A 21,667-nucleotide genomic window follows, 5' to 3' on the forward strand; every position below is an offset into this window, starting at 1 on the left:
ACCACCAGCTCAGATTGCAACCACAAAGAAAATGTGCCTCCATTTCCACTACTGGCAGAAAAGGAATTACTGAGTTCTCATACCCCATTAAGGAAGCAATGAGACATCCCAAGTAAAGTCACACCTTCCTAAAACATAGTACGGATCAAGCCTCTACACAGTACAAAGCCTAAAAGAGGCCCTCCATTCCATATCCAATTAAATCCATACTTCTCAATCTTGCCTTTAGGATTTCCAAAGCTAACTTTATCTTCTACTGTATATTCCTGTATATAGACACATCTCTTACTTACTTAGATTATATTCTATGTTCTTTTCTGTAAATAATCCCTGTACCTTGAATTTTTTTGGTATAAATTTTCTCTACTAAAATGACTTACTATCCCCATAGCTATCAAACTTCTCTCTAAGGTCACCTTCTCAAAAGCATGTGATCTTTACCTTCTAACTCTCAATACTGCTTTATTAGTATCTCAAAATGTATTATATCCTACTTTGTCATACTTTTCCCACTTATTGGATTTCTATCCTAAGTCATTCCCTAAAATGTTTCAAACAGCTTACAAAAATAAATACAAATATTACAAGATAAAATAAATTATAAGTAGGTGAAAAAACTAAAGCAAAAGACCAAAAAATAGTAGGAAAGTAATATATGGAATCTGTTACCTATCATCCCTGTGTATATTGTGTGTAGGTATGCATATTACATATGTGTATATACACACAGTTGATCTTGAATTCAACTGTCGGCTCTCCATAAGAGATATGTCGAGTACCAGAATTATCAGGGGGCATTACTTCATAAGTTATATAAATATCTTACCACTATACAACTGAAACTAATATTGAATGTCAACTTTAATTTTTTTTAAGTTTTAAAAAATAAATTTTTAATTAAAAAATCAGATATCATGTTGTACAGATTATTAAATAAATTACATCTTTGTAATCTAAGAGCAATTCAAAATGACCCATTTAAAAAATTATATTCCTTTAGATGTACATATTCTCAAAATTTAAAAATGGCAAGCAAACTGAAAAAAGGCACCAATATATAAAGAAATAAGGTAGTTTTGTGGCACTTCAATTGTAAATATAATAATCATATTACTCACATTTAGCGTCAATAACAGTATTAATGCTTTTCACATTTTAAATAGATCTACACCTAGGAGTGCTCAGAGGACAGGAAGAAGTAATGCCTCCTCTGTCCATTATCTGGAAGAGACTGGCAATGGAATCCTGTTAGTATGAAAAGGAAGCAGACAAAAGTCTCTACAACCACAAATGTAAAGAACTAACCTTAAAATATTAGTTCACATTCACTTGGATTTCTCTTTACTACTAAATATATCTGGGGTACATCTGCTTTGGACTAGCCACAGATAAACCCTATGAAAATATTAAATTGCCAAAAATCCTACCTTAAATTATAACCACTTACCATTCAGACCTTTAAAACTGTAGTTATAGCTAATAGCTTTTATATATATAAGTTTTTTAATGAGAAGAGAAACATACTGCTTTAAAAAAGCTAGGAAAGTGAATACAGTATTTTTATAAATTGAGAAATTTGTTAACCAAAGGGTTCCTGTACTAAATCACTTGACAGGAGAAATCACCATTGCCCTAATTTATGTCCTTCATTCATTAATAACAGAAAAACATAATTTCCTAAATGGTCCTTCCGGCTTCTAGGTGTACCCCCATTCCAATGCAAACTACAGATCCCTTTTACACTAATCTTCCTTAATAATATTTAGTCAACAAGAGTTAAGGGCCAAATCACTCCCCAATTCAGTCTTCAGTCACTTCCTATCACTTCCTGAGACAAACTTAGTAAGTCCAACTTACTGCTGCCCAGAATGTTTTCTTATTTCCCCCCATTTGTACTAATATTTTCTTGCCTGAAACATTCTCCTTCAACCCAAAACTTTCCAAAAGTAAGTTCAGATAACACTGCTTTTCTGTACTACCAAAGGTCAATTCTATCCTATCTCTGAACTTTAAATGTAATTTCTAATGCCATTTTGGAGACTGGAGCTCCAGCTCCAATCTAAGAAACATTTTATAGCACTATGACAGATAATTCACTTAGCCTCCCTAAATTTGTTCCTCCATCTATCATATAAAATAAGGGTTGAAGGTCTCAAGATTCCCAGCTCTGATTCTTTATTTCCATATTTCATGTAGTTTAAAACTTACTTTGCACCTAAATAGTCATATATTTTCCCCATATATATGCTATATACACTCCTCTTGAGGACAAGAACCATGTTTGATTAAAGCTTTGCCTACACCATTACTAGATATAATGATTTACACCTACTCAATAAATAATACCCATTTGATAGGTCAGTGAAGGGGAGACAAGACAGAATTTAATGTAATAGGTATAGTAACATATCTGGAAAGAGCAGAACCTTACTTCAAGTTTATCAAAATGGCTGTGCCATTTTGTGTAATGCTAATAGAATGGCAAAGCATTTGACAGTAATTATATTCCAATGTTGAATGTTTGTGAAGTTTTTCTGACACATGTCTGAATTCACTTACTCAACAAACATTTCAGGAAACACTATGAGCCACATACTATGGCATGAATTGAGAAAACAGAGGTAAAACTAGATGGCTAAAGTTCTTGCTCTCATGGGGTTTATACTCTTGAGTACAAGAACAAGATTAGACTTCCGGCCAAAATGGAGGCCTAGATAGACACGCTGCATCTCCCTACACAACTAAGGAGGAATACATCTCAAAACTAAAGACAACAGAAGTTACAGAAAATCGAGCTGCAGGGAAGTCCAACAAACAAAGATATAAAGAAGAAATACTCATTCAGACAGGTAGGAGGGTCGGAGCCAGGAAAGAGAGGAAGTGGTGTGGTGGTGGCAGCAGTGGTGGCAGTAGCAGGCCAGTGGAAAGCACTGATCACACATTTTAAAAAGTTGGGCGGGACACCTGGGGAGCACTCCCAGCCCCAGACCAGACCATGCAGCTACGGTTCCAATGACGGGAAAAATAAAGCCTCATTGCTTCTGACTGTGAAAACCGATGGGGGTTGGGGCAGAGGAAGAAACTGCCAGTCTCTCAGCAGAGTCTGCTTGTTTAAAGGGCCCCCACAGTCCTAGAACATCTGCAAACCCACCATCTCTGGGAACGATGGCCAGAGCAACAGCTAGAGGGGCACCAGCCCTATACAGGAAGCAAGAGAAGTGAAACCAAATGGTGAAGGGAAGGAAACCAGGTTTCAAATTAATGATTTGGAACATAAGGAAGAAACAGTCAACCAGTACAGAGTGAGGAAACAAGAATTTTTAAAAAATGAGGAGAGGCTTAGGAACCTCTGGGACAACTTTAAATGTGCCAACATCTGAATCATAGGGGTGCCAGAAGGAGAAAAGGAAGAGCAAGAAATGGAAAGCTTATGTGAAAAAATAATGAAAAAGAACTTCCCTGATTTGGTGAAGGAAATAGACATACAAGTCCAGGAAGCACAGAGAGTCCCAAACAAGCTAGACCCAAAGGGGACCACACCAAGACACAACATCATTAAAATGCCAAAGGTTAAAGAGAAAGAGAATCTTAGAAGCAGCAAGAGAAAAGCAGAGAGTTACCCACAAAGGGGTGCCTATAAGACTGTCAGTTGATTTCTCAACAGAAACTTTGTAGGAAGAAGGGACTAACAAGAAGTATTCAATGTGATGAAAAGCAAGGACCTACAACCAGGATTACTCTATCATTTAGAATGGAAAGGCAAATAACATGTTTCCCAGACAAGGTAAAGCTAAAGGAATTCATCATCACCAAGCCATTATTATATGAAATGTTAAAGGGCATTATTTAATAAAAAGAAGATAAAAACTATGAACATGAAAATGACAAAAAACTCACAACTAAATCTAAAAAATAAAAACAAAATCCAACTAAGCAAACCAGAATAGGAACAGAATCATAGGTATGGGGATCATTTGAAGGATTATAAACTGGGAGGGGGAAGGGGAAGAAACGGGGAAATGGTGCAGGGGTTAAGATGCATAATTGGTTGGTACAAAATAGACAGGGGGAAGTTAAGGATAGTATAGGAAAGGGTGAAGCCGAAGAACTTATATACACAACCCATGGGCATGAACTAAGGGGGGTGGGATTGCTGGAGGGAAGGGGGATAAATGGGCAGAGGGAAGCAAAGGGAAAAGAAACTGGGACAAATGTAACAACATAATCAATAAAATATACAAAAAAAAAAAAAAAAAAACATAGAACAAGACTTGCATCCCTACCCAAACTTCCACGATTAAAACAATAGTATTTGATAATATAAGATAAGAAATATTTGTAATTCCCAGCATTTAAGCAGACTGAGGACACAACAAAATACCTTGGTTCTGATCATATGCTACAGAGGCAATAGACCACAAAAAGTTGTTAAGAGCAGAACTCTGGAACTTACATCCCTGCTTAAGTCCCGGCTCCCACTTACTAGCTATGTAACCTTGAATAAGTTGCTTAATCTCTCTATGCCTCAGTTTCCTTACCTGCAAAATGGAGACAAATAGTAGTACTTAATAAACAATGCATAAATAAGGTTGTTCTAAGAACTCAGTAAGTTGATATATGTTAAGTGCATATAATCGTCGTCGGCAGCCGTTCGTCTCGAGAGACGATGGTGTAGCTTCTTAAGAGTCTATCTGCACCGCCGAGAATGGCTGTGCAGTCCGACTCGGGAGTGACACGGTATCTGTCTCCTCCCGTGTTGAATCGACATCTTGCGATGACGCTGGAGTGTCCTCTCCCGTGAAGCTGAAGCTACAGAGCCTGGGCAGGGTAATACGGAGGGTCTGCTGTTGCCCATGCAGCAGACCCCCCCTCTCTTCGCAGCTGAAGGGTCCAAGGGAAAGACGGAGTCGATACAGCTTGGGTTCAGGTGCGCCGCAGGAGTTGCCGGTGTTGACTACAACATCAAACCGCCTTAGGGACTCCGGCTCCGGATTTTCTGTCGGGGTTTACTCCCTTAGCCTTTCCCCTGAAGAGGTATGCCGCAAGGCAGCGGAGGTTTTTTGGTATCAGAGTTTTCCTTCTCTGATGTACCCTGACTGGAAGATCGAACCAGCGACACTTAGCTCGCAGGCCGACGCTCAATCCACTGAGCTAAACCAGCCAGGGCATGTGCATATAATAAACACTATAAATTTCAACTACTCCTACTATTACTACTACTATCATTACTAAACTGGTATAGAGCCTGTCTATGAACCAGCTAAAATCAGTACATAACATATAGTAGGAACAATATTTTCAAAGTGCTTTGCTAAAACAACCCCCCAAAATTACACAAGAATGCAGTTTTATTAATATCACCTCTAGATATATCATAGCCATATAATAGCAAAAATGTAATGCTAGATATTATTTCAATGGTACATTTATACCTTCAAAGTATTCCTAACAAGTCAATATGCTCTTTGTTACCATGTGACTACATACTAAGAAAGCCTAATAACCAAGAAATTAGATAACTAGGTGAGCTGAGAATAAAGTTTCATAACAATAAGCAATTTTATAATCAGTCCATCTACAATTTACTCAAAAAAAGAATACTCAGGCACATAAACAGGGTATCAGGAGTTCCTCAACCTGAGTAGAGAGCTGATATACAAAAGTAATCTGTGAGGCCTGGAAAAATAAGATGCTACTTCATTTGTCTTAACACAGGAAGTTAAGAGTAACCCTTCATTCTATGGCTCCATGGTGAGGAAGAGTAACCATTCACCATGATCTAAAGTTAATAACTCAACAAAACTAAGCAACAGTAAATCTTGTCTCCAGTCAACACAAAAATGGTTTTAAGCACAACAATCACTTTTAACACTATGACCACAAAAAGGGTAAGAAAATCTTCAGAGACTCTCAGAACTAGCCTCTGATGATCACTGCACTGCAACATCGATTCTATATTTTCCCTTCTATAAAGGAATTCTATTGGGTTGGCTAAAAAGTTCATTTAGTGTTTTTCTGTATGATGGCTCTAGTAGTACGCAGTTGTCTCTAACTACATTTGAAACAATTTTTTTAGATTGTATGGTGACAACTGTCATATCAACATGCATTTAAAAAACTAAAAAATTGGTGAATTTTTGTGCAGCCATTTTAATATTGAAGAAGGAAGAAAATACGCAACATTTTGGCATATTATGCTTTATTATTTCAAGAAAGGTAAAAACATGACTGAAATGCAAAAAACGATTTGTGCAGTGTATGGAGAAGGTGCTGTGTCTGATCGAACATGTCAAAAGTGGTTTGTAAAATTTCTTGGTACTACTGACACTCTGGCCAAATAATTCTTTGCTGTGGGGCTGTCTTATGCATTGGAAGGTGTTTAGCAGCACATCTGGCTCTACCCATGGAAGTCAATAGTGGGAGATAGCCAACATATTCAAAACACCCAAATCAATGGTTACTGGTGAAAATGAAAAATGTCTCTTATTTTACAGAAAAAACTAAACAGATTTTTCGGCCAACCCAATACATTGTCTCTTCCCTAAAGGCTTCATCTCCTAATGCTTTTTTTACTCCCATTTAATAACCATATATAATCAATAAAATTTATTGCTAATTCTGATCATTGAGAAAACTTTTTACGGTTCCTCTCCCTTGACATAGTCTATAACTTACTGGTTTAATAACAGCTACAATAACTATAAGTAAAATAGATCAGTTAGGAATTTTAAACAGTAATTAATTCAAAGATTACTAAGCTATTCAAAAAAGAAAATTCTGTAAAAGAAAGAAAACTTTCTTAACACAAACATGTCATTTTAAAAGTTAAATGTTTGTATTTTCAACAGTTTAAACTACACCAAAGGACTTCCAAGATAATAGTTACATATTTAAGAATGATTATATGCTCTTTGCTGGAGGCTAGTGAAAAGACACTGCAGAGTAAGAAATAATGTAGTCAAACGTAGATAAACACTGATATTCTAATTTTGAAATAAATGGGTTTTGTTTTGTTCAAGCTGGAGAAATTTTATTGGCATAAACATGTATTAAATAACTACAAAATAAGCAAACAAAAAATGCTTGTTAAAAGCAGCAACTCTACATTTATTTTTTGGCTCAAGCACAACAAAAAGTAATTAACTCTCAATCATCACTATTAAAGGAGAAAAGGGTGATATCAAATGATCATAAAGAACTTTTCTACCTTTCAAATATATCATAATAGTGTTTTTTAAAAAATAAGCTGTCCTTATGCCAATATTAAAAATATTTTTCTTCATTTATTCATTAAGCAGATTTTTCTACTGCCTGTAAGACACTGAAATATACACTTTAGCTATATAGTAGCAAACCAAACATCCCTCTCATGAAGCTTAAAATCATAGAAGAGATAATCATGAAAAAATTAATAAAAATTACAAACTATAAGCATTACAAAAGAACAAGGTATTATTAAAGACTATTAACAAAGAACCTAAATTTAGATTGGTATATCAGAGAAGGCCTCTCAAAAAGTGACAGTTAAGTTTTAAGGAAGAATGAAAGGAAGGTAAAATAGGGGATATTTAGGTACAGAAACAAAATGTGCCAAAGCCTAGAGGAAAAAGTTAGAATAGATGGCAACTTGAGGAACTGAAAGAAGGAAGTGGTAATACAGAAAGTGATGAAGAAAATGAAATAGAAGTTAGTTACTTAAAGAAACTGGACTTTTTAAAGTGTTTTGGGTGCATAATCTGAACAGATTTCCACTTTAAGAATATCATTCTGACTACAAGATATAATATTAGAGAAAGGCAAGACTGTTTGCAGGAGGCTAGTGAAAAGCCATTAGAGAGTATGAAATAATGTTAAAATGAGGATGACTAAAGGAGAAAATCTGAGAGATAAGGCAAAGTTTATGATTTGTTGAGATCAAGAGGCTTACGAGAATGCAAGTAATGATATTATAAAGGCAGATGTCTATCAAAGTTAAAAAGTACGTATGGGCTAGTAATATGCATTCAGAAGTTGACAGCATACAGATTGTATTTAAAGCAACAGAATAGATGATTTCCTAAGGGAAAGGTAGTAGGAAGCTAACTCAAAAATCCAAAGAAGCCCCAACACTTGGAGTATGATAAAGTGAATCAAAGAAACTGAGAAGGAGTGGCCAGTAACCTGGGAAGAAACTAAGGTGGCTATCACTGAAAGCAAAAGAGTGTTTCAGGAAGGAAATAAAACAAAGGTGAACTTGGCCTAATAACAACAGAATGTCAAGTAAGATTTCCAGGTCAAACTGACTTGTAACCAAAAACAAAAAACACACACACACTACGAAAGTGGGGGCGGGGGTGGGCAGAGAGAGACACAGCCAATGAGGATGACATTTTAATATATGTAAGTTTGGAAAAAAATCATTATAGAATCTAAAACTCATAAATAATTCTTTATAATAATGTAAACATACCCTAAACATTTTTCCCTCATATAATCTTTTAATGAGCCATTAAAACATATTCTTACCATGACACAGTCAACCCTAACAACACAGTGACATGGTAAGAAAACAACCACCAGGGTGCTAATATTGCAGGATCAGAACAGGTCATACTTTACAGTTTCCTATTTTTAAGTTAAACTTTCTAAGCAAGAAATAAATATAATTATTTTTGCAATTCTGAAGCCAATATTACAAAGACTGAATTTAAATTAGAAAATTAAAATAATTTTCCTGAGAATTTTCATACAACTTTTAAGAGAAAAAAATTAACATTAATTCATTTAACATTTTAAATACTGAACCCCAGGTCCACCACTGTGATGAGTTTACCCACTTTTTTCTAGCCAGAGGTTTATAGATAAATGTTGGTATGTTCTTAACAATTCTATTATTTGTACTAATACAAACATCAATGAAGCCTGCCTTTTTTCATGTTTATAGCCACTCTAATTAATTATTTATGGGCATCAGCATTACTTTTCATTGTCTTTATAAATAGTAGAATCAGCACTAGATTTTGAATTGGAAAAATGGCTTTTAATCCTAGCTCTGCTTTACTGCTATGTATGTAAACTTAGAAAGCTCACTTAGCCTCTCTAATAAACTAAGTAAGCTTCAGTTTATTCACCAGTAAAAGAGAAGAAACAATTCACAAGACTGTTGAGATGGTTAAATGTAATAATAAATATTAACTGAACCTATTTTTAACATTTTTAATCACTTCTGTGAATTGATATACTGGGTTAGATACTATTCCTATTTCTGAGCCAAGCAATTCTACTCTTAAAATTTATAAATTTTATAGATCAAATCTTGGAGCAATTACTTTATTAAAATTCACACAGCTCTTATATTTAATAATGCACTATTCCACAGCTGAGATAGGTGTCAATAATAGTAAACACACACATCTATTTTTCACTCCTTTCCTAAAAATACCACTAAATGACAAAAAGGAATTTTTTTTAAGACAAAGACACGAGGTAACAAAAATTGAGAGAACAGGTATAAAGAAAACAGCAACAAAAATCTGGAAGCTGGGAAACAGATGGCTGAGTGACAAATGAGTTAGCAAAATACTAGAAAATCAAATCTTTAGCAAATGGTGGGGAAAGTCAAGAATAAACCCAATTTAAACTATAAAATTCCCCAAAGACTCAGGAATTGGCAGTACCACATAAGATCTGATGTGGGATGTGAGAGAGAGAGAAGTTAAAATAAGGAAGATTATTTAAAAGTCTCTTTAAGCAACAAGACCCACAGATCCCTAAATGTCCCTCCCCAACCCCAGAAAAAAACTGAAAATACATTCTCAGGAGAATATGAAACACAAGATCCGAAGACTGAGGAAATCAGACACAGCAGTATGCAGGAGAACATACTGAAAACAGTATGATTGAGTGAAGAAACATTTATGAGGCTGCTAAGACTCCCCAAAATCTTTTACACCATTCCCTTCTCTCCTTCTCCCAAAATATAAGTAGGCCTTCACCTCCCTTCAATAATCAGAAGAGCCTTCTATAGAGAATCTGGCCAGCTAGGAGGAAAGATGTGAAGATACTGACATCAAAAGTCTCCGACCAAACAGCCCAGCCTGGTTACCATACAGTGACGCTAACAAGACTTTATACTCAGCATTTTATTCCCCTACTCTTACACAGAACCACCAACCAAAGCAAATAAAAACTAAAAAACAAACAAACAAAAAACTGGAGGACACATCACAAAGGGAGGAAAATGCCGTAAAAAAGGAAACTATCATTTATATATTTAGGCAGCTAAGAGAAAATACTATCATTTTTAGAACACCATACTATTTTTAAAAAGCAAAGACAAAAACAAAAGCTCTTGGAAATTAAATATATAATAGATAAAACTCAACAGAAGTAGAGAAGAAAAAAAATAGGAAAGAAAATATGAGAAAATTAGAAGACTGGTCAAGGAGGTCCATTATCCCAATAAGAGGAGTTTGAGAAGGGGAAAAGAAGGGAGAACATGGAAAGAATCAACAACCTCATTCAAGAAAATAATCCCAGGATTGAAAGATGCTTTCAGACTGAAATGTCACGTCAAGTGCTCAGCACCATGGATGAAGAGAGGCCCACACTAGGACCCTTGCATTGTAAAATTTCAGAACATTGGAAACACATATAAGCTTAAGGGTCTTCAGAGATTTAAACAATGAGAAGGAAGGAGAGAGTAAATAAGTGAAAAATAAAAACAACACATACACACAGGTCGCACACAATATACAAGGAATGAGAATGGCTTCAAACTTCTCAAAAGCAATATGGAAACTAAAAAGCAACTGAATAAAATATAAAGTAATACAATTTCCCATCTATCTTTACCTAACCAAAGAATCAAACAAGTGTCAGGGCAAACTAAAATCATTTTAAAACATCAAGTAAACCAAGAATAAATATGACATGAGTCACTGGAAAATGGAGATCCAACCATAGGAGAAAATGAAGGGAATCCCATGATAAAACTTGCGTACCAAGTCTAGAGGGCATTCAGTCCTTAACAGAGGTCAGAGGGATAAGAGAGAAACTTCCTCAGGAAAACATAATTGGTAACAATACCTGATATGTCTGAACACCTTGATGAAAAGCAGAATTAGTCATAACTATAGAAAAAATTAGAAGGTGGGGGATTGGGAAGGGAAATGGATGACAATGAACTCCAGCTAGATCACTCTATCTATGGTAACAGTCAAGAAGTCACACTAAGAATTTATCAGTTCTTTAGTCTCCTACACTTGCAAGCAGACAATCAAGAATCACAAGACACCTGAGAAAAGACTATCACAAGAGGTAAAAACCAAAACACACAAAAATGGGAAGACAACTTAAAGGAAACAGATTATGCTGATACAAGAAAACGTGGGAGTGGAGGGGAACGACTCACTAACATTTCTATATGCTAAATAGTATGTAGAGATACATATATATCATATATACTAGTATACTATTTTTACTAGATAGCTGTGAGATGGGAGAAGGGAGGCAAGTGCAGGACATTGTACAGAATAGGAAAAGTAATATTTTACAAGAATACTTAATAATCAAGCGTGATGTAATCATAACTGTTAAGAGGAAGGGGTACCAGCCAAGTAGGTGATGACAACAAAGTCAAATCTTCATTTAATACACGAGAGGTTAATAAGGCCAAAAACAAAAGCAACAAGTATTTTATTTAACACATACTTACATGGGTATATGAATTACACACAGTTCTAAGGGCTTTCCAAACTCCTTTAATTCTTGTACCAAACCTATGAGGTAGGTACCATTAATCCCATTTTTTTAAATGAGCCAACTGAGACATAGAGAGGTTAAGTAGCCCAACAGTACATAAAACTAGTAAGTGACAAACCTAAGCATTCTAATTCCAGAGTCCATGCTCCTAACCAATACAATTTATTTAGAGACTACAAAGTAAATATTACAATAATCATCTAAAAGAGGTGAAAGTAATTGCTTCTGGGAAAGGGAAAATTGAAAGGGGGCAAGAAGCTTTTGTTTGATAAACATGTAAATTACTTGATTCTTTGTGCAGGTATACCCTAAATAAAATTTAAAGTCATAATTTAGTATTTCACAGTTAAGATATTTTATCTGATGCTACCATCCTCACTAGGCAAAATGAATATTATTCTTATTTTATATTGTAGATAACTCTTATTTCTCTTAATAAATATTTGAGGGCCTACTATATTTAGAAAATCAGTATCAATTCAGCTCAAGGAATGATGGGGTAAAAGAGGTACAACAAACAATTAGTTTTTACTCATTTCTTTTCAATTTGTTGCATAAATTATAAGATCCTGTACCTCTAACAGTTGTGCCTAAGATGAGGCAATACAAATTTTAAATCATGATAAAAGCAGAGAAAGTTCTGTTCATTAATTTCTTCAAAAATATTTAGTTCTTGCCCTTGAGGAACTCAGTTTTGTGGGGAAAATGGGTAAACATAAATTGAATGTGCTCAGTGCCTTAAATAGAGGAACACTAAAAAGTGCTAAGGGAACAACATTCCCTGGGTGAAGAGAATGCTTCAGAGGTATCATCTGAGCTGTCTTCAAGGATGCATAGAAGTTTGAACAATTTCAAATAAGAGGCTGTACTAAAAATCAGAAAACACACAAGATTATGTATCAGTCTTAAATACCTTTATCTTCCCTGTGTTGAAAAGGTAACTTCATGCTAAAGACTAAAATAAGACATTAAGACCTTTCTAATGAGAATGAATTTTTAAAATCAGGATATATAATCTTACTGTCTGATCCATGTTTCTAATCTTCATAGTCTCCCCCAGCAGCCAACTAAAACATTTGCCACATGTCTAATAAACATTTTTTTAAATTTTAATTAAAGTGTTTAGAGTATTATTTCAAAAGATAACTAAAGAATAAGCCTTGATTCATCCTACCAATCAAAAGTTTAACATGTTTTCTAAGTCATAATATTTAATTTATAATGTACCCCTTTCTCTATGAGAAATTAACAGGAGACCAAGCCCAGAATATGCAAGTGACACAGAAACTAACATGAGAAGAAAAGATAAAAATATTTTTTAATCATTATCATTTTCTTTTGTAGATATTCTCAAATTCTCTTCCAAGGGCAAATTTAAATAAAACATTTCTTTTTCCAAACTATCTGACAAAAAAATAATAATATGCAGTAAAACAAAATAAAGAAAATAATATACATATTTATCTTTTCTGACCTTTACAGATATTTTAGGGATGAAATATTTTGATTTTTCAGAATTTAAAGGATTACTCTGAAACAAAAATTTTCCAGATCTGATGACTTAACTTTTTTATATTAACTTAACAAAGGCTCAAATATGTAGTAAATTCAAAACAGGTACAGTCAACTCAAGTTACTTAATACCAATATTTAATCATATTTCTCAGTATCTCTTTTTGTCCCTTTAATTCAAAACCTTTCTATATAATTTGTCCCAATTAATCTTCATTTCAGTCACTATATGGAAAAATTATTTTGTACTAATACCTAAAACTGGGACTCTATATTCCTACAGTTATAAACCTAGTTGAAGGTACCAACATCTGATTTTGTCTGGAACAGCAAGTAGTGGAAAGTTCTGTCACGCCCTACTACCAGAAGGGAAATAAAGAGCAAGTCCTGCCAGGAGACCACATGGCAGGTCTGAATTCAAAATGTGTGGTTTCATTTATATATTTCACCAGTCTTTCTCTAAATTTACCACCCATATAATATACCTGTTTTTATAGGGGCTTCACTAAGATTACACCCTTTAGATTTAGAAAAACATTAATATTTTAGACAAATAACCTTTAAAATTATAGGTGAATATTAGCAATTACAGATGAGTATTAGCATGATATGATAAAAGATTAACAATTATTAAGAGGCTATTAAGGAAACTACCTCCTACAAAAGGTCTATCTTCTAAAGTACAGTTTTGTACATGGTACAGAATACATTTGGTTAGGTAACAAGATTTTAATTATATGGCTATTAGAAAAAGAATAAAAATCTTGAAAAAACAGGATTTTAAATTATTTCAATAAACTATGCCCTTTATCTTCTTTTAATTTAAAAAAAAAAGGAAGAAACATTTGGTCTTTTCCTTTTACTAAAATTTCAATTCTTTTGAAATATGCTTTTTTCCAAAGTGCAAACCACGAATATACATTTAGAATATAAATGTTCCTATTAGTTGTATGAAAATTCAATCACAAAAATCTCCTACTAATACTGAAACAATTAAATATCTTTCAAGCTTCTCACAGTTCCACACTTCAATAACTCCTATATTATTTTGACCAAGGTTAGTCAGACTGGCAAATCTGTTAAAACATTCCTTTAAAGTCTACTTAGTTTAAAGCAAAGTGGAATCACGAGATATTTTACAACTTTTCTAGCCAGTCAGCTTCAAAGAAAATTTGATCAAGTGTGATTAGTGCATTATTTTCAATTCAATTAAGAAAACACTAGTTTACTAATGTATTTTAGGCTTCATTGGGTTTTTTGATAAGGAAAGAAGGGAACAGGTAGAGGAGGTTAGCAAACGAGGTCTTATTTTCATGCCTATAAATTCAACCCTCCAAGACTTACTTTCTTTACTTTTAAAATGGCAACCACTTTAATCTACCATGCAAAAGTAAAAATGTACAGTTTACTACCATTAAAAATAAATCTGGTTATTTTGACAGTGCATGCTCTCCTCCCCCACCAAAAAAAAAAATAGAAAACATAAGATTCCCATTCCTCCTTTACTGTTCAGATAAAATGACCATTAAATAGATACTCACAAGTTGGTTAGTTACAGTTTGAGGGCAAACTATATAACCTAGATTAGGTCATCTTTCCTATAATGTCTGACTAGGAAAAGCAGGTAACAGTATCTTTCACTGACTAAGATCAAATACAGTAGAACTGAAAAGAATTGTCCAGTCTAATAAAGGAGAAACAAATGTAGGAACCACACCCCTCCCAAGAGATGATCATAAGGATTTTACTCATTCAAAAGAATAGATTAACTATTATATGGATTAAAAGTTAAGTTTCTGTTCGTAATTAATCTTTTTTAAAAATCATTTTATAAATAATAAAAACCACTTAGTGCTTCCAATCCTGTTCTTAATGTTCAGTAACTATTCTGCCAAATCGTGTTCATACATTACCTAAACCATATACATACATAGCTACTAAATAAATTCTGAATCTGCTGAATGTTTGCAGAAATATGGCATTATCTTACCTCTCATCCTCGCCATCCACCAGCGGTAGCACCTTCAACGGGAAAAGAGAAGCAGAGGCTGCTAGGCTGCTGCTACTCCCATCTGAAACTGCTGACATTCCCCCACTGTCACCACTGATAGTCTGAGGTAAGCCAACTAAGGAGGGTTCCGCTGGGCGCCTGGAATCTTCAATTTGGCTTCCAATTGCCTGAGCTAATGATTGTGCAGAGAACTGAGAACTTAGTGGTATCTGTTGTGCCAAAGGCAAATTTATATTAGTTGCTATGGAGGGAGGTTGACTAACACTTTGAACCACGTTACCATTTTGAGTGGCAGGGGTTTGTGCTATATTCTGTGGTGGAACCAAGTTTGTTGGGGCAGAAGACATTCCAGAAGGACCAGGTGAACTAACCTGATTTGTAACAGAAATACTACTAGCAGAGGGTACAGGACTAACTGCAGGCAACTGCTGTGAAACAACTCCTTGAGCTACTGATTCTACTCCTTGTGGCTGGGGAGGCACAGTTAACAAGGTACTTTGGGGTGCAATGACCAATTGTTGAGGAAGGCTTGAAGCACTAGTTTGAACTCCCTGATGAATAATTGCAGTTTGAGCAGGTGGAACTATTTGTGAAGATGGAGGAGCACCTTGCTGAATAACTGAAGGTGTGACTTGGGAAGAGGGCTGCTGCACTGCAGTGGGTATGTTTGCTTGTTGACCAATATTTGCAAATTGACTGCCAGTAGGTACAGCAGATACTGCTGTTTGAACTTGGCCAAGAGGCTGGCCAGATGCCCCTACAGGTTGTGCTTGGATTGCCACGGACTGCACTGACAGCTGGATACTTTGCGGCTGAGCCATAGGAATCACTGTTGCTCCTGCTCCCACTGCTGCAGTACTGGGCTGACCAGAGGACACTGCTTTTTGAAGACTTGGCTGCTGCTGTACAAACTCTGAAGTAGGAATTTGAGTCACTGGTTTACTGTGACCTGGAGTCATCTGTGTGGGGACCGTCGATTGTTGTCCATATTGTAACTGGTGGGGCGGTGCCCCTGGAAGGGGAGCTTGCACAGGAGAAGCCGTCTGAGAATATGGCAGTTGGGGTTGAGCCAAACTAGAAATAGAAGGCTGACCTAAAGCTGAAGTTACACCAACCACACTAACAGGTGATGGCTGGATACCAGTCACAGCATTGATAGTGGCTTGCAGAGGTACTGGTTGAACACCTTGCTTCTGCTGATAGCTCAGTTCTTGAGACTGTAATTGTACTTGTGAGATCTGTGACTGAGAAACACTCTGTGGTATACTAATTGCTGAAATACTCTGTGGACCAGTGCTACTGAAATCCATCTGCTGAAGGGCCAAACCTTGAAGAGTTGGTTGTTGCTGTTGCTGCACCACCACAGTAGGGGCTCCCATCTCTCCACTTCCCACACTCTCTGTGTAGTGACTCAGTGTGCTGACACTACTGCTCACTGAACTCCCACTAGTGCTCTCCCTCTCAGAAGTCACTTCTATTGGGTTTTGTTTTACAGTTTCCATCACTTTATTTATCACCACACTTTCTGTAGCAGGTACAGCATTCTCTTTTTCATAGAACTCAGTGCAAGTCCACCTACCTTTTTTAAAGGGTTCAGAACTAGAATCTAACTTCACAACTCTGAACCTCGAAGTGTTGATTGTTGGCTGTTGTTGCTGACTTGAAACTGATCCCACAGCCATCCCTGCAGCTGCATTAGGTACACTGTTAACAACAGCAGAGGAAGAAATAGTACCATTGCCCATGCCACTCAAGATATTCACGTTAACACTGCTGTTAACTCCAGGCCCAACACTCACACTAGCAGCACTAGGAATATTGCTTGTGTTTATATTAGCATTACCAAGCATGCTGCTTGTCACATTAGGATTAAAACTACCCACAGCAGTAACATTAACATTATTCATTGTATTAGTGCCAGTAACAGAATCTGTACCTATACTGCTGGTAGTACTGGGAGCACGGATATTAGTCATTACTGATGCAGGTGAGCCACCCGATGATGCAGCAGAAGCTGGTACAGCTGGTATAACACTGTCAGAGCTTCCAGTTGTAGAGAGTTTTCTGGATATTGGGCTTGAGGATGGCCCTCCAGAAATGGATGTACTGGTCATGCCAGCATGGGATGGGTGGTGGTGCCCATGGTGGAGGTGGTGCCCATGATGAATGTGATGGTGGTGATGGAGGTGGTATGGGTGAGCATTCCCATTAATCACAACATTCTGTTGTGGAAGGTGAGGCAAATGAGGCTGAGGAAGGTGAGGCTGGTTGGGAGAGATTGCTCCAGGTGTCTCAGCTTCCTGGAAGTTATTAAGCGTCTCTTCTGAGGAGCTGCGTTCAGGTTCCCCTAAGTCAGTAGCTCTGGAAAGTGATACATCGAGGATCTCGGAAGACGACAGATCTTCCGTGTGAGATTCATCCAGATCATCATAGCTCTCAGTGTCCTCTGCTATACTGTTGTTAGAGCTGATGCTGGCAGAGATCTGAGCCGGGGTAACGCTAGTTATCTGGAAGCCACTTTTCTTTTTCATTTGAGTTCCGCCTGGCACAAGAGGCTGTGTCTGCAGCTGAGCCTGCGGAAGGAGGTTCAGGCTTTGTGGAGGCGGAGGCTGTGGTCCGGACGTACAAGATGCTGCAGGAGGTGGCGGCTGGACCAGCAACGGAGGCGAAAGATCCTCGGAAGATGTGGCATTACTACAGACGCCGGTACCTGCTGCATTGAGAGCAGAGGCGCTGCCACTGCCGCTGCCCCTTCTAGGGAACATTGCCGGGTGCGCCATCTTCCTAGCACTAATGTCTGCAGCAGCCGCGGCGGCGGCGGCGGCGGCGGCCTCCGGCGGCTGGTGCATTGTGTGGGGTACGGGGGGCGGAGGAGGCGAGTGCCAATTTCTTTCGGCACGGTAATTTTTGTATTCAACACGCTGGGAGAAAAACGGGACCCGATGCTCCACTCGACGCGATCCCTCCTTCTCCTCCTCGGCGGAAGGCGCCGGCCGCTCCTGCTTTTGAAGGCGAGCTTCGGGAAGGGAGGATGAACGAGGGTGAACAGGGCCGCCGGGAACCCGAAGGGGGGGAACCCCTTCAGTCCTTCACCATTCACTTTCCCCTCTAGTCTCACACCCCCCTTTATATTCCGCTTCACGTGGGGTGCGGGGCGGTAGGGAGGGAAAGACCAGGAGAGGGGCTGAGAAAACCAAGAAATAACCCACCTTCTCAGGACAACTGAGAGGCCACCTCAACCCCTCCTCCCGCCGCCCCTGCGGCGGCCGCTGCAGAACACTCCCGGTCGCTCTGCACGAAAGCAGCGCGGAGCGAGTGTCGCCTTCTCCTCGTCACCCCCGGCGCCGCCGCCGCCGCCTCGGCCGGCGAGCCCGGAGCTCAGTGTCGCTCAAACCTCCCCACTCGGCCCTGCAGTCCCCGTTCAGCCCTCCCCCCACGCCTCGCGGTCCCTTTCAAACCCCCTGGGCTCGCGGTGGCTGCTCCGGGAGGAAACGCTGGCCAAGGCTGGGGCCGCGGCGATGAGGCTCCAATTGGGGCGGCAGCGGGACGCCCAGTACGGTGAGCCCACCAACAAGGCGCAGGCAGGCGCGGAGAGACGCCGGGTCCTCGCGTAGTACGGCAGGGGTGCGGCAGCGGTAGCAGCGGGAGCCCAGGGACCGCTCCATCACTAGCAGCCATGGAGCCGGAGCATTTTCCTCCCTCAGGGCAGGCGCCTCGGCTCCGCACACGTCCTAGGGGAGTAAGCGGCCGGCGCCCGAGCCTTCTTGAAGGGCGGCGAGACGTGCGCTAGCGCGGAGGGTGCGCGCTGCTCCTGCCCTCTCCCTCTGCAGCCGGATCGTCCTCACCCCGCGGCTCACGCTGCCCGGCGGGAGGGGGCCACGGGAGGCAGCAGCTCCTTTCTCGGCGGCGTTGGTGGCCAGACAGGCTGGTGCAGGGACTGCAGCCGACGCTGTTCAAAGGAACGAGAGGTGGGGTTGGTTGGTGTCGGCAGACGGGGCGGGTGAGTGCCGGGGGAGGGCAGCGGGCGGGGAGGGGGCTGAGGTGGTTGTTACTAGTGCGCTTCTCCGGCTTCCCCGTATCCCCCAGTCTCTCTCGGCATTGGCAGGGGACGGACCAGCGCCCGAGCGCAGGAGGAGGAGGGGCGAACGTCCGCAAGAGAAGGCGGTGGAGGAGGCGCGGGGGGGGGGGGCAGCCAAGGGGAAAGAGGGAAGATGGCGTCTGCGCATGCGCTAGGGCGGCCCAGACAGAAAGCCTGGCCCAGCAGAGATGAAGGAGCCGGGGGTTCGGACCTCAGCGAATGCCTGAGGTCCCTACGGAAGTTGCTGAAGGCAGGCGGAGGCGCAGAAGCCAGGGGTTGTGGGGTGGAGAATTTCGGCCAGGCGAATACGGGTTGGCCTCCGAGACGCTACCTGAGTGGAGGTGGGGCAGGATGAAGGGGTACGCGCACGTTAGGTGTGTCCGCTCTTTTTTCACCAGCAGCCGTCACGCGCGCTCGCGCGGTAAAGAAGGGAGTGCGGAGAGGAGGTTGCTGGATTCCTGAGTGTATGCGCCCTGGGTGGTGTCCCTCGCTTGCGGAATAGATAATGAAGCTTTTCTGCGCATCAACAGCATCACGAGTTTCAGTTCCCGGGAGCCCGCAGCCACCGCCGCTGCTGCCGCCGCCACGGCTGTTGCCGCCAAGACTATAGAGTCAGGCTGTCTTCCTCGCGCTTGGCGGAGCTCTCCTCGGGTCGCGATGCCCTTGTGCCCTGGGAGAATAATGCTCTAGCGCCGGATCTGCGGCTTCTAGAGAAGGCCGGTGGCTCCTCACAATAGGTACTGCCTTCTGTGCAGTGTAGTTGTAGTTGCCATGCCGTCCCCTAGCCCTTACACGGGCAGGGACCCGCCAGCAGGGCCGATAAATTGTAGCTGTTTGCAAGATAACTGCCTAAGCTCCTTGGGGGTTGGTTCTTAAAGACGGAGTGCTTGCCATCCGCCCTTACCTGGAGAGAAGAAGGCGCCTGGTTCTGTAAGCTAGCCGACCTCAACAGGTGGAGCTTTATCTCCAGCAGGGATGTCTTTTCGTTTAATTGTCCAGGCTGTAGCCCCCACAGGTTTGACTTAAAAGACAAAGCTGCTTAGTAAGGTGGCAACATGAGTGCATTGATAAGTGAATACCACCTCTTAGATAAGGAAAGCGCCATTGGCAATTCTAGTTTAAAAATAAAAACCTCTTTGGGGCTGAGCTAGTTCTACAGAAGCAATGTTAGGTTTGATTAGAAGCAGTTTACTACTGGAAGTTGCTTCCCTGGCATTAACATGTTAAAACACTAGCTCTAAGCATTTTTTTAACTACTAAGTGAAAATATGTTTCTTGATTTTTAAAAACGTAATACGACAAACCCTAGGGAGAAATTTTTATTTTTTTAACTTAGGTTTTAAGTTGGGGGACTAAACTTTTTTGTTAGAATTTACTGATTTTAGGAAGAGGGGGAAGGGAGAAAGAGAGAAACATTGATTTGTTGTTCCACTTATTTATGCATTCATTGGTTGATTCTTATAAGTTCCCTGACTGGGGATGGAACCTACACCCTTGTGTTGGGACAGACACTAACCAACTGAGCTACCTGGCCGGGACTGGCCATTTATGGTTAGACCTGATTGTGGAACTTTTACAGATACACAGAGCTATAATCCTATTTCAGGAGCCTGTTAAAAGCATAAACAACTGGAATCTTTTGCAGAATTTTGATAAAAGCCTACTTATCAAAATCAACATGTTGCCTTTAGGTTTCTCTCAAGTTTTCCCCCCCTCATTCCATCTCAAAAATTCATGTCACCATTCTTATATTATTGAGTAAAATGCACCCTCAATATCACATGTATATCCTGTATCAAAGCTATGATATATTGTTGCTTTTTCTGTAGTTTCCCCCACTAAACCCAAAAAGCAGGACTCCCTTTTTTCTTTTTCTTTTTTTTCTTTTTTTTTACCTTAAATTGCTAATGTGGAGCTCTGTGCTAGATGCAAAATTTAGGTGATCCAAAATAGTGAAAAGGATATGTAATGAAAATGAAATACATCTGTACTTGTTTGTGATATTCATGTGTTATGTGTGAATGATTTGTTTTTTATATAACTATGACCATTTATGTACTTTTCAAAAATATAATTTCTTTTTTAATACCCCAAAAGCTTCTGTTTCAGATATGCTTGTAATGGGTGCTATCCACTGTTGAAATGCAAATCTGACATCATTTTTCAACAATTTTTGAATGGAAAATAGAAACTATCCTAACCAATTGAAACTGCTCTGGAGTATTGGTGGGACTACAATGTGAAAGAAAATGCTCTTGGTCGCTCAAAATGTTGCCTTAGGTCACAGTTTTAAATTAACCCCAAACAACAGCTAAACACACCTT

General features: G+C 39.3%; 1 protein-coding gene across 4 annotated transcripts in view; it reads right to left on the bottom strand.

The window, feature by feature from the left end:
- Positions 1–19,374, bottom strand: part of TSC22D1 (TSC22 domain family member 1) — a 161,142-nt gene extending 141,768 nt beyond the window's left edge. The window contains exon 1 of one of the 4 annotated variants that reach the window (XM_090258061.1): positions 15,245–19,372. In XM_090258061.1, coding sequence (XP_090114187.1) covers positions 15,245–18,114 — 2,870 coding nt within the window. In that variant the 5' untranslated portion in view covers positions 18,115–19,372. Of the gene's footprint in view, positions 1–15,244 lie in introns of all 4 variants that reach the window. The other 3 variants (XM_090258058.1, XM_090258060.1, XM_090258062.1) reach the window with 3 other exon arrangements.
- Positions 19,375–21,667: the final 2,293 nt, after the last annotated feature.

The sequence above is a fragment of the Furipterus horrens genome, unplaced genomic scaffold (genome assembly GCF_987537825.1).
Source record: "Furipterus horrens unplaced genomic scaffold, mFurHor1.1.pri manual_scaffold_12, whole genome shotgun sequence".
Classification (NCBI taxonomy): Eukaryota; Metazoa; Chordata; class Mammalia; order Chiroptera; family Furipteridae; genus Furipterus; species Furipterus horrens.